This window comes from Indicator indicator, chromosome 10 (assembly GCF_027791375.1).
Source record: "Indicator indicator isolate 239-I01 chromosome 10, UM_Iind_1.1, whole genome shotgun sequence".
Taxonomy (NCBI): Eukaryota; Metazoa; Chordata; class Aves; order Piciformes; family Indicatoridae; genus Indicator; species Indicator indicator.
The window spans coordinates 11,449,389-11,462,472 of NC_072019.1; the positions used below are offsets into that span (position 1 = coordinate 11,449,389).

General features: G+C 37.4%; 1 protein-coding gene across 1 annotated transcript; it reads left to right on the forward strand.

The window, feature by feature from the left end:
• Positions 1-1,452: 1,452 nt before the first annotated feature.
• Positions 1,453-4,863, forward strand: LRRC8B (leucine rich repeat containing 8 VRAC subunit B). Its single transcript, XM_054384285.1, has 2 exons — positions 1,453-3,579; positions 4,515-4,863. Exons 1-2 carry the CDS (start codon positions 1,453-1,455, stop codon positions 4,785-4,787), a joined length of 2,400 nt encoding a protein of 799 aa, XP_054240260.1. The 3' UTR covers positions 4,788-4,863.
• Positions 4,864-13,084: the final 8,221 nt, after the last annotated feature.

Genomic DNA, 13,084 nt, shown 5'->3' on the forward strand with positions numbered 1-13,084 from the left:
AGTATTTAAGATGTGTAGATGTGACACCCAGGCACATGGTTCAGTGGTGGACTTGGCTGTGCTAGATTAATGGTTGGACTTGATCTTAAAGGTCCTTTCCAACCTAAATGATTCTATAAGTAAGAAAACAAGCAGAACATCGTTATTGTTTCATACCCATACCACTTAACAAACTTTATGCTCGTTTTCTCCTCAGATGGTAGAGTCTGTGGCATTGCCATTGATGCTGGACAGGGTTTTTTTTCTGTGAAATGTAAAATTTGGGCCTCCATTTTTGACAAACTTGCCTTTCTACCAAACCTTGGTATATCAGAATTGTGACTGACTTCTAAGTCTTGAAGTCTTGCATGTTTTATATTTTATTTTCACATCATTATTTGATTTAAAACAAAACAAAACCAAAAAACTACCTCCCAGTTGAAATAGGGCTAGCTGCAAGTGGTCTTCTGTGTTTTGTTTATCATTCAAAACTCTGATTTCACATTCAATATGATTATGCCCAAGTGTGTTCTCTTCCATTTTATGTAGCTGTAATAATGCAGAGCTTAATGGATCCTGATGCCTGCAATAAGGCAGCAGTCCTAATGAAAGCGGAAATGTTTGCTCTTCAGACTAAACCATTAAAATATGTTCCATTTTTGTCTCAAACCAGAATGAAGACAAATGTGAAGATGGCATGTCCAAGGAATTTTAAAAGGTGTAGGCCTCCTGACTGACCAGAGCTGTGTATTTTATTCTCTTTAATTAGTAAAGTAAGTGTGAATTAAACTTGTGCTCCTGGGGGGTTAAGTGTGGCGTTTTTGTATGTATGACAATACTGGACAACAAGAAGTTGTTAGCTTAATTTTTATTGTCAGTGTATTTAATTCTTTTGGCGGCAGAAGATGGGGAATTATATATCAGAATATATAATGTAAAACTGCTCTTCTGAGACATTTTGTGTATTCTTTATTATTGGGTAGCATGAGTCTACCTAGTTGAAAACTCTAAAATACAAGAGCCATTGTGTTAACGTATTACTCTGATTTTTGGAGTTCTCTGTAAATGAGAAATCATTTTTGCTGTGAGTTTAGGACAGTGGTAGAAGATTACTGGTAATATATGAAGCAATGCTTTAACGCATGCCTGTCTGTTGATTCTACTTCAACAGTACCCCGATGTTTGGTCAAAAATCTGTTTTCTCCTGTTTTCTGATGCTAGTTTCATTCTTCATTTAAATTTTTGAATGCAAGTAACTTTACTTAAATACGATGATGGTTAGGGTTAAGTGCCAAGAGTTCTTGGATCTTTTTACTGTGCTCTGGGTTCTAGTCCAAATGTTACACATATTTAAAACTGAAAACAGTAATTAGTTTCAATTGTTTTAATGATGAGATAAATTGTTTTTAACATTTCTCTAAGGATGTCTTTTTCTTTTTTCCTCTACCAGCTTTTCTCTCACAGGTGAAAGTCATGATCACGCTAACAGAACTCAAATACTTAGCAGATGCCCAGTCATCCTACCATATACTAAAACCATGGTGGGATGTCTTCTGGTATTACCTCACCATGATAATGCTGCTAGTTGCTGTGCTTGCTGGGGCTCTCCAGCTCACTCAAACCAGAGTATTGTGTTGTCTTCCTTGCAAGCTAGAATTTGACAATCACTGTGCCGTGCCTTGGGATTTAGTTAAAGCCAACCTTAACATGTCTACTGGTTCTCCAGCACAGATAATCATCCCGCTTAAAATCCAGAATGATCTCCACCGGCAGCAGTACTCCTATATTGATGCAGTATGTTATGAGAGACAGCTTCATTGGTTTGCCAAATTTTTTCCATACCTAGTGCTTCTGCATACCTTCATTTTTGCAGCTTGCAGTAATTTCTGGCTTTACTATCCTAGTACAAGTTCCAGACTTGAACACTTTGTAGCCATTCTGCAGAAGTGTTTCGATTCTCCATGGACAACACGTGCCCTCTCAGAAACAGTTGCTGAGCAGTCTGTGAGGAAGTTGCCAATAGCCAAATCCAAAGCATCACCTGGGAGTTCAGTAGATATAGGGGCCAGCAGACAGTCCCTGCCATATTCACAGCCTGGCTTGGAAACAACTGGAAGAGAAAATTCCTCAAGTGTTCTTGACAAAAAAGAAGGGGAACAAGCTAAAGCTATATTTGAAAAAGTGAAGAAATTCAGAGTACACGTCGAAGAGAAGGATGTCATATATAGAGTATATATGAAACAGATTATAGTGAAAGTCATTGTATTTGTAATGATAATAACTTATGTTCCCTACTATTTATCATTTATTACACTTGAAATTGATTGTGTAGTCAATGTTCAAGCCTTTACAGGCTATAAAAGGTACCAGTGTGTATATTCACTAGCAGAAATTTTTAAAGTTCTGGCTTCGTTTTATGTTGTTTTAGTGATCTTCTATGGCTTAACTTGCACTTACAGTTTGTGGTGGATGTTAAGAAGTTCACTTAAGCAATATTCTTTTGAGAAATTGAGAGAGAAAAGTAATTACAGTGATATACCTGATGTAAAGAATGACTTTGCATTTATTCTCCATTTGGCAGATCAGTATGATCCTCTTTATTCCCAAAGATTCTCAATATTCCTGTCTGATCTGAGTGAAAACAAACTGAAACAGATAAATCTTAATAATGAATGGTCAGTGGAAAAACTGAAAAATAAACTAGTAAGAAATTCCCAAGACAAGATTGAACTTCACCTTTTCATGTTAAATGGTCTTCCAGACAGTGTCTTTGAACTGACAGAAATAGAAGTCCTAAGCCTGGAACTTATTCCTGAAGCCAAACTTCCTTCAACTGTGACCCAGCTGGTCAATCTCAAGGAACTCAATGTTTATCATTCCTCACTAACTATGGATTATCCAGCAGTCGGCTTTCTAGAAGAAAATCTGAAAACGCTGCGCCTGAAGTCTAGTGAGATGGGAAGACTTCCCTTCTGGGTATTTCATCTAAAAAACCTACAAGAATTGTGCTTAACAGGATATTTTATGCTAGACCATCACAACTCCATATACAACGAAAGCTTTCAGGGGCTAAAAAATCTGAGGTCAATTCACTTGAAAAACAACCTTTCCCGTATACCTCAAGTGGTTACAGATCTTCTGCCCTCTTTACAACACTTGTCTATCAACAATGAGGGGAATAAACTGATAGTGCTAAACAATCTGAAGAAGCTGGTGAACCTGAGAACCTTGGAATTAATCTGCTGTGATTTAGAGCGCATTCCCCATTCAATTTTTACCCTAAACAATTTACATGAAATTGACTTAAAAGAAAATAATCTCAGAACAGTGGAAGAAATAATTAGCTTTCAACATCTTAAGAACCTTTCTTGCTTAAAACTGTGGCACAACAGTATTTCATATGTCCCTGTGCAGATTGGTGCATTATCAAACCTGGAACAATTGTATCTAAATTATAATAATATTAAGAATGTTCCATTGCAGCTATTTCTTTGTAGAAAATTACACTATTTGGATCTTAGCTATAATAAGCTAACCTCCATCCCTGAAGAAATCAGCTATCTGACCAATCTGCAGTACTTGGCTTTGACAAAAAACCATGTAAGTAAAACTTTTGACTTGCTACTTCTGAAAAAAAAACTGCAAGAACAAAAAAAAACAAACCCAGACAAATACTGAATTTACTTACACTTTCTTCTTGAACAGCCTCTGGTTCAAAATGCTTGTGCAGTGTTCAGGATTAAAGTGAACACAGTAGAGCTGAAAAAAAGGGGTGGTGTTTATATAATTTACTGCAATGTATGTATTCAAAGCTTGTGTAGCTATCTTGGTCTGCAGCAGCAGGTTAGGAAGGCTACAGAAATGTATCTTCTATTTCTCTGCAGCTGTCTGTTGTATGTAGTATTTAATGGAAGTGAAGAGCGTCAAATTTGTACCTGAAAATGTCAACTTGAAAGCTTTAGTATTTCAACAGTCGGTTGATAGCTGGTAACTTCAACAGCAGTGCTAAGTTGTCAGGGTCATTAGCGTGAGATTCTGGCTTGTGACATAAGACTCCTTTAGAGGTTTATAATTGTTTTCATTGGTTGGGTTAACTTCGGATGCTATGCCAGTAGTGAGGGCAAGAACTGAGTTACTCCTGTGCTGCACAGATAACTGCCTATACAGGTTTTGCAATACAGGAACTGCTGATGTCTCTCTGCAGTCTGTCTGTTCTTCATTAAGTGATTCTTAGGAGTAGGTTATGTCCCCTGCTACCTGCACACCTTTGGATGCACTTTTGTGTGTGCATACATATATGTGCTCCCTCCACCATACTTACACCTTGATTTCTGCCAGTGGTTAATCTTCAAAACAAACCAGGTATATAAAACCATTGTAGTGTTCTCAAGCACTTTACCACACAATAGAAGCATTCCCTCTCCATAATTTTCCACAAGCTAAGAGGGTTTTTTACTCTAAAATAAAACCAGGAAACATCAAAATACGTAGCTGCATATAGGCTAACAGCTTCTAATGTACTTTTTTTTTTCTAGATTGAAATGCTGCCTGATGGATTATTTCAGTGCAAAAAGCTGCAATTTCTTCTTCTGGGAAATAACAGTCTGATGAATTTGTCCCCTGGTGTGGGTCAGCTACTGAATCTTGTTCAATTAGAGCTCTTTGGAAACTATCTTGAATCACTTCCTGCTGAACTAGAAGAATGTCAGTTCTTGAAGCGGAATAGTCTAATTGTAGAAGAAAGGTTGTTAAAAACGCTTCCACCTCGTGTCAGAGAGCGTTTGCAGACATGCTCAGATAAATGCTAAGTTTAAAAACAAAACTGCATCCTTGCATTCTATAAGCCTTTTGCTTAACATCTCTCTGAAGATCTGTATAGGTAAAGAAGAGGAGAGATAAGTTTACAAATCAGTCTTAAATGCATTGAACAGAGTTGATTCTATTGGAAAAGATAAATTTATTTTAATAGATTTTAACAAAAAAACGCAGCCTTTAACAGGTAATCATATGTTTGAAAAAATCTGAAATATTGTTGCTTGAGTTCTACTCATTGAAATAATGCAGCTAAACGTTTCTGATAATACCGAAACGCAAATGTTGATTGGCTATAATGACAGTGTATATACTTTTTTTCCTATGGGAATTTTGTCTGTTGATAATGATAACTTTAAACAGTTTCTTTTCCTGCAATATGAGGTCTAAGAACTGTCTGAAATTGGTTTTTAACTAGGAACTCTTCACTAACTTAGAATATGTTAAATGAAGATTTTAAACTATTTGAGCAGTTCACTTGCATGGAGTGTATCGACAGTAGTTTTTCAACATATGCTAATTTTTAAAGCTTTTGACAAGTATTGAGCATTAATTCTATAATTGTGGAAGGTGCCATTTGAATCTTGCTAATAAAACCCATGGGACAATAACGCCTGAAACCAGTTTCAACCTTTTGTCTTAAAAATAGTAAATGCAAAATGAATTGTTGCATAGAAATTGGGAGGGATCAGAAGAACCTGGAGTAATTTGTGCACATGTACTAGGCAACAAAAATTTACAGTATTGATACTTGTAGATAATGATGGCAAACAGGACATGGTATAGTTGCAAAGTTGTCTTCTGTATGTTATGAGCATCCCAAGTGTTATTGTAGTACATTGATGTTTAACATTTTTCTAACTTCTCATTACTGACTGCCTCAGTGCTTCTTCTCCACACCTAGTTACTAGATTTCAGTAGCTGGGAAGAGGATGAAGGAGGTTTGTATTAGGTAAGGACAAAAAGACACAGTTAAACCAAATAATCACACTGCTTGTAAGTGCTTGGGAGGGGAAAACAGGAAGCATTATAAGTTTTGCTGCTTCTAGGGATGTAATAAATTAATTAATTTTAGTGGTGGAATGAGCTCTTATACCACCCTTTAATACTTGCAAAACTGGATGAAAATAAAATAGTTCCTGACTTCATTTTTCTGCTGTGTGCTGTTTTATTGTATTTGAAGTCTTAACTTTCATGATGTTTATCATGTTCACTGAAAACATAAGCTGTGCCTGTGGCCATGCTTTCCAAAAACACATTTGAGAACTTTTTGTATTATATTAAAGTTTTCAAAACTTAATATTGTCTCAATTATGGATTAAACAGATGAGGTAAACTGTGCTGTTAATGACTTTGTGTTCAGCAAGTGTGCTAACTGTGCATTGCAGTTTGTAATAACACACATAAACCACTTTCAGTACTAGGCTACTTTTAGTCATCTCATGCTCCCATTCCAGTGCCACTTTTTTGTAAGATTTGTTTTGAATTAAAATGCCCAAATGAAGTTTGATCAACATGGAAGTAAATTTCTCTGTAGTAGCAGTACAAGAGGTGAATTTTTATTCACTTCACTGATGGCATTCCAAAGATCTTTGTAGTTAGAGCAATTTTCTCAGGGAACCAAAATGTGGTAAAACTAAAACTTTTTATGTAGTTCTGGAAATGTTTAGTGTAAACTGGTTAGCTATGCTTATGTGTAGACCAGTGCTGCTGGAACAGTCTCTCAGAGTGTTCATAGGTAGACCTTCCAAACTTTCAATGAATTTTGGGTTATATAATAGCTCCATAGGAGCTGACATGGCTTATAGACAGAGCTAGTTATGGTAGACATGATTAAACTAGAATACATTAATTTGCACCTGTGTGGCAATAATTTTGTTAATAATTGCTGTAGGGCTGTTAGGACTTCTATAATTTAACAGCAGAATGCTTCATGCCATAATTTGACACACAAGACTTGGAACCTAGTAATTTTTAAAAGATTAAGCAAGCATTTTCTTTAAAAGCTTTTTTTAAATCAGAAAGCTGTATTGAAAAGGTTAAATTAGCAAGTAACTGGCTTGCCCAATAGCTTCAACTTCAGCAAAGTATCTCTCCTTTTCCGTCATCAACAATACTGACATGGGCAAACAATGAAATGTGTTTTATGCTATTTTTGTCAGAGTGAAATAACAGAAATAACTTAGAAAAAGATACTTAATTTCTAAAATATGTAACATCAAAGCATATGAGAGCCTTATAAAGCAGTATTTTTGGTCTTATAGGTTTCTAGATTAAATGGGCTACATTTTTTTGCAGACTTTGTTTTTTCACTCTGCACCCCCTCAAGCAGTTTGGATTTTTTCACTGCATGTTTGGGAGTTTATAAACCACCCAGAGAAACCAGAAAGTCTGAAGGCTAGAAGCTTTAGCCTTGCTTTCAAACCACAGTGTGCCTGTATTATCCATTTTGTACCATGAGACCCAATGCTATTGCTTAGAATTGAGGGTGGAGACAAATATAACTCCGGATATCTTGAATTCACTTCAGCTATGACCTTCATATTCAATATTTCTTAACATGAAAGGATTTTCAGGGACTCAATATATGACTCCACTGTCAAACTTTGTCTCATAAGTATTGTTGGCACCTAGTCTTTGTATTAAACAATTGCTTCCCATCAAAAAGGAAAAAAAGCTTTTCAACTTGTTCCAGTGTTGCATTGTATTTAAGAACTTTGTATTGTGACCTTCCCTATCATGAACTCTTTTTAATTAAATTTTTTTGCATTAAAGTTCTATGAAATATTCTTTATTATATAGCTTCCAGCTGTTCCAGGCATGTTTTTACAGGGAAGTGTGAAGGTAATGAACAGCAGTGCAAAGGAGCACTATGCTTCATATCAAAGTAGTTCTCAAGTTCTGAGCTAGAAGAGAAGCTCTTCTGTTGATTAGAACTAAGCTTCCATTTTAATTGTTACAGAACTTTTTCCAAGTCTCCCACTTTGTTTGTGATCTGGTAAGTATCAAATGCAGCTCAAAATTGTGCTGGGAGATGGGAGAAGGCAGTGATTCTTTTCCTGGTTTGTGACTTAACTGCCACAAATAATGCTGATTGTAGTAAATCTTGAGTGTGCTTCAGGTATTGCATATTATGTTAGCTCAAAGATCTTATTTCTCTTGACATGCAAGATGATAACTGGCTTTCTGTTGGAACCTCAGGTTGCCTCCATGTTCTGAAGATAAAGAAAGAAGCCCAAACATGCAAGTAATGTTACATCTTCAAGTGCTAGCTGCTTCTCTTTTGAAATAAGAACCTTCCTTGTAAGTTTTACAGAATTGTGGCCCTTCCTTCTTGGAGTTTAAATGTAATAACTAATAAATTACTTTGTTTACTTATTTCAAAGTGGTAGTGTTAGTAAAATAAGGCAGAGAATTCTTCTTAAAGCTATTCCGTGCTCCTACAGATCCATGTATTGTATTTTCATGGCAATTTATTTTTTAGTTCTAATTTATTTGTTTATTAACCAGTAGATTTATATCTTACTAAGAAACTTCTTTAGTATGTAGATTTTTTTATCTTCAAAAATGTGATGTAAAGTTCATTCTGTTATCACTTCTAATTAAGTGATTCTTTTTCTCTTCTGTCTCTCACCTTAGTAAATGCTGGGATTATAAACAACATAGGAGCAGCTGGATAATTTTACTAGCAAGTGCATGGCTTTGAATCCTGACAGCAGAAGGCACTGAATGTCACCCTATGGATTGTTTATATCCTGGATTTTACACAACTTGGGGTATTTCTGGAGATCAGGAATTGATCAGGCTTTTTGTGCTTTATTTGACCTTATTGGTTGGGTGAGTCCCTCAAATGTGCAAGCACAGTAATGCATTTCCCACAGAGAATGCAGAGATTGTGCCGTTCACTTGCTGTAATGATGAAGCTGACAGCTAATGTAGGCTGTAGAGGAGGAAGCAACCAGTGGTACTGCAGGCCTGCTTGCTTGTAGAATACAGTGATGTCTGAGGAATTCCTGTTATCCTGGCATTACATGAAGAGTTTATATCAGTTGTCTATTTCTAGGATGTAGGTGATGGACTGGGGCAGTAGCAAACCCACTCTGGGGCTGGACTGGTATCTGAGAGGGTTTGGGCATTAAGTCATTATAGCATCCTTAGTAAATGAACTCTTATGTCTCTGTCTTGTTGCTTCCTTATGTTTCTTCATTTATGCAAATATCTGTCCTCTCTGTGTTCAGTCTCTAATAACTGACAACCCATTTTTATTGTTTTGTACCAATGTGATCTCTGCTCAGCAGGAGCTGGCTACAAGGCTTACTGGTGGTATCAATATGCAAGGCATAGGCATTTAACACTTGGAGAGGTGGAGAAGAGAGGATGAAAATTGGTTTACCTGCAGAGAGGGGAAAGAATAATTGCTCAGAGTAACAGGGGAGATGTCTGAGAGATCATTATTAATACTTAGCCCAGTAAGGCTATTTGGAAGTATTGCTTGCTAGTAGGCAGTTAGGACAGTATGGTGCTTAACACAATGATGTATTAGTCTGTAGTGCTTGTCAGCATACTGTTAAACAGGTGCTTTTTTCCCTTTTATAAAAATTATATTTATAAATCTGCTTCTACTATTTGTGAAACTTCTCTATGAAACTGAATAAAACTTAATTTCATTCTTCTGTTTTATGCTTTCATATCTATATATTGCAGAACCAATACTCTTGTCAAAAGATGCGAGGCAAGTAACATAAGTATTTTAAAAGCATGCAAGGATGAAAACCATAGTGGGAGGTTGTGTATAAATGCCAGTCACTGCACTGCCACTGGCAGTGCAACTTGAAAATCTCGTAGTGTATGTACGGTGGGGGAAAAGAAGCACAGATCACTACTCTTCATTGAAGACATAGCTAACCTGCAAGTAAACAGTGAACTGACTGTTCATTGTAAATCAGCATTGCAGTAGCAGAATTGCACAAAATTGTGCATGAGTTTGTTTTGTTTACTTTCAAGTGAAGTTGCTGATTACAGATGAAGGTGTTTAACCTCTCCGCACCAGCATAATGGGGGTCCCAATCCTCTGGGCCCTGTGGTCCATTGTTTTGGTTTTTGCTGGAGCATATGCTAAGCTGATGTAAAAGCCAGGCAAAACACTGCTTCCTGTATTAGTTTTCTGCTGGCTTAACGAGCTGGATGAGTTTGGTACAGTCTAACAAGTACCAAAATCAGTAGGAGAAGGGGATAAATGTCAGTATCATCTCTTTTGATGATCCCTTAGAGTAAAATTTTGCATTTGCTTGCCAGGTAATTACCCTTAGCTGCCTTTTTTTTCTTTTTTTTTTTTTCTTGTAGTAGTAAATTACTAGAATTAAATAGAACTTCTGTGCTCAGGCTATAATATGTGTATGTAGCTACATATATGCACATACAGATGTATTGAATTCAGATCTGGTATTAAACAGGTCTAGGTAATGTACTAAATATGTTTATCTAAGGTGAAGTATTAATGAAGTGGAAAGTGTAAGAATAGAAAGATTAAAAAACGTCTTGAAGAGTTCAGAAATCGCATACCTTAAATTGGTCTCATTGGGTAAAAGCTTGCTCAGTTACCTTGGTTGCAGTGGTTGCCTGAAAATTTAGGAGTAGGGGAGAAACTAATCAGGCTTTCAAGATGTGTAACCCATGATAATTAGTGACTGTGGTCTCATTAGTGGGCTCATAAATCCCTCACACTGTCAGCCTTCCTCAATCTGTCTTTGTTTTATCTAGATTAGTGCTCTGATTATGGAGCAGTGATAGCACTTTCTGTGCTCTTTTGAGAGCTTTCTGCTACAATTCAGGTTCTCCAGCAGCAGCTGCTGTACTGTTTTATTTTAGTCCGGGTTATTAAACAAGAGAGGCAGGAGACCTGCATGGATGAGAAAAAAAATCTTCTGGAGAAGGTCAGATGGAAAAAGGAAGTTCAGTTTGTGGAAAAAATATGGCCACTTGGGAGGAATATAGGAACATTGCCAAAATACATAGGGATACAAGAAGGAAAGCCTGAGATTTAAGCCTGGCAAAGGATGTAAAAAATAACAAGAAGGGCTTCTTCAAGTACATCAGTAGGATAAAGGAATACCAGATAAGATGTGGGCCTGCTGCTGAATGAGATGGGTGACCTGGTGACAGAAAACAGAGAAGGCAGAGTTACTGAATGCCTTCCTTGCTTGTGTCTTTGCTGCTAAGTCTTGGCCCTCAGGAATCCCAATCCCTGGAAGTAAGAGAGAAAATCTGGAGGAAAGAAGACTCTCCCTTAGTCAAGGAGGACTAGGTTAGTGATCATCTAGACAAGCTGGACACCCACAAATTCATGGGCCCTGATGGAATGCACTTAAGTACTGGAGGAGCTGTTAAGGTTATTGCTAAGCCATTCTCCACTTTTGAAAGGCCAGGGAGAACAGGGGACGTGCCTGAGGACTGCAGGAAAGCCAGTATCTTTCCAGTCATCAAACAGGGCAAGAAGGAGAACCCAGGAAACTACAGGCCAGTCAGCCTTACCTTCATCCCTGGAAAGGTGATGGACAGCTCATTCTGGAGGGCCATGTAGATGATTAGGGGATTGGAGCATCTCTTGTATGAGGAGAGGCTAACTGGAGCTCTTTAGCCTGGAAAAGAGAAGACTGAGACGGGATCTTATCAATGCTTATAAATATCTAAAGCGTGGAGGTTGTGAGATGGGGGCTGGACTCTTTTCAGTGGTGCCCAGTGATAGGACAAAGAACAACGGTTACAAACTGAAATGAAGGAAGTTTCACTTGAACATAAGGAAAAATTTTTCTACCTTGGGGCTGACAGAGCACTGGAATAGGATGCCCAGAGGTTTTGGAGTCTCCCCTGGAGACTTTCAAAACCTGCTTGGATGCATGCCTGTGCACCCTGGATGAGAAGAGGTGGACTAGATGATCTCTGAAGGTCCGTTCCAACCCCTACCATTCTGTGATTCTGTAATTAAGGTAACCCAAAGTTGGCATCACTTTTTGTGGGGTAGGCAAAAGTTAAGTGGGTACGTCACAGAAACAGGCCCATTCCTGAGGATGGAATACTGAAGAGGGAGGAGAAGCTATGGCAGGAGCTAGTCCAGCTGTTGTACAAGAAGCCGTTTTCACTCCTGAATCAGTTACTTAATCTGACTGATGAGAGATACTGCTATTTTTTCCTCAAGGCAGTCTGTCTACTTATAGCAAACTGATAAAGTAACTTGAGGGCTGTGCAGGGACTCATTCTGTAAGGTGCTGAGTTTTTGAGTAACTGCTTAGTGAATGTGCTTGACTCCCACCCAAAGCCAGTGGCAGTTCAGGGTATTTCATACTATTCCAAATAACTATTGTTAGAGATGCCTTGATAAAAGGAGCTTGTAAACCAGTGATTTAGTTTCTTTCTGTTGTGTGGATATAAAAATTGTAACGCATGCATGAAAAGGAAATGGATAACAGTTTTCTGTTTTAAAAACGGCTAGAAACAAGCAACAATGTCAAAGGCAAGGACATATGAATCTTATTTGATTTAAATCTCTTTTCATGCCAAGTGTGTGTGGTTTTGCTAGCTTGAGAAATAAATCCACTGAATGGTCTTAACTGATAGCACATTCTTTCCTGCAGTGGTTAAGAGAAAATGCTGATAAACTTTAGGGACAAAGCTTTAAATGTACTGGCTCTTGCTTTTACCTATAGCTGCCAATTTTTCTGGATTTAATAATGCTAGCAGCTTATAAAAGAGGGATTGGTTTCTATTGCTGTAGATTTACACAGATCCATCAAGGGTACAAACAAAGTCTCAACAAAGGAGTCTGAAATTCTGCATAAAGTTTCTAGTTGCAGTAGGCTACAATAGAGATTTACATTAGGTATTGTGCTAAAATAGGGGCTTTCAATAAGTTAAGTTCACAAATAAAGACTAATAGTTGAGAAAGTAGCATTTCTGATGAAAAGATCTGAGTATTTTATGTTGCCCTGCCCTTAGTTCTTAATATATCAAAGGTGTTTCTGCTGGAAATGTGCAACTGTTGGTAAGAAGCTGAAGCAGTAGGCAGATGGAAAAGCGGAATGTGCACGAGAGCTAAATGTTCTTGAGTCAACAGTGAAGTAGCAAATAGTGCATGACAAGCTGTCTTTTAAGACTTCAGGCTTAATCAGTCATTTGCTCCTCTTGGAGTATTGCTCCAGAACTTTGCAGACTGAAGGAATAGAACTAGAGCAGAGGATAAATGGTGGTTTGGCTTTTTTTTTCTTCTTTAAAACAGCTGCTTTTTTTTTTTTTAACA

Coding starts and splice junctions, on each gene's coding strand:
- LRRC8B (XM_054384285.1), top strand. CDS start 1,453: ATGATCACGCTAACAGAACTCAAATACTTAGCAGATGCCCAGTCATCC. Junction 3,580..4,514: donor TGGCTTTGACAAAAAACCAT/GTAAGTAAAACT, acceptor TTTTTTTTCTAG/ATTGAAATGCTGCCTGATGG.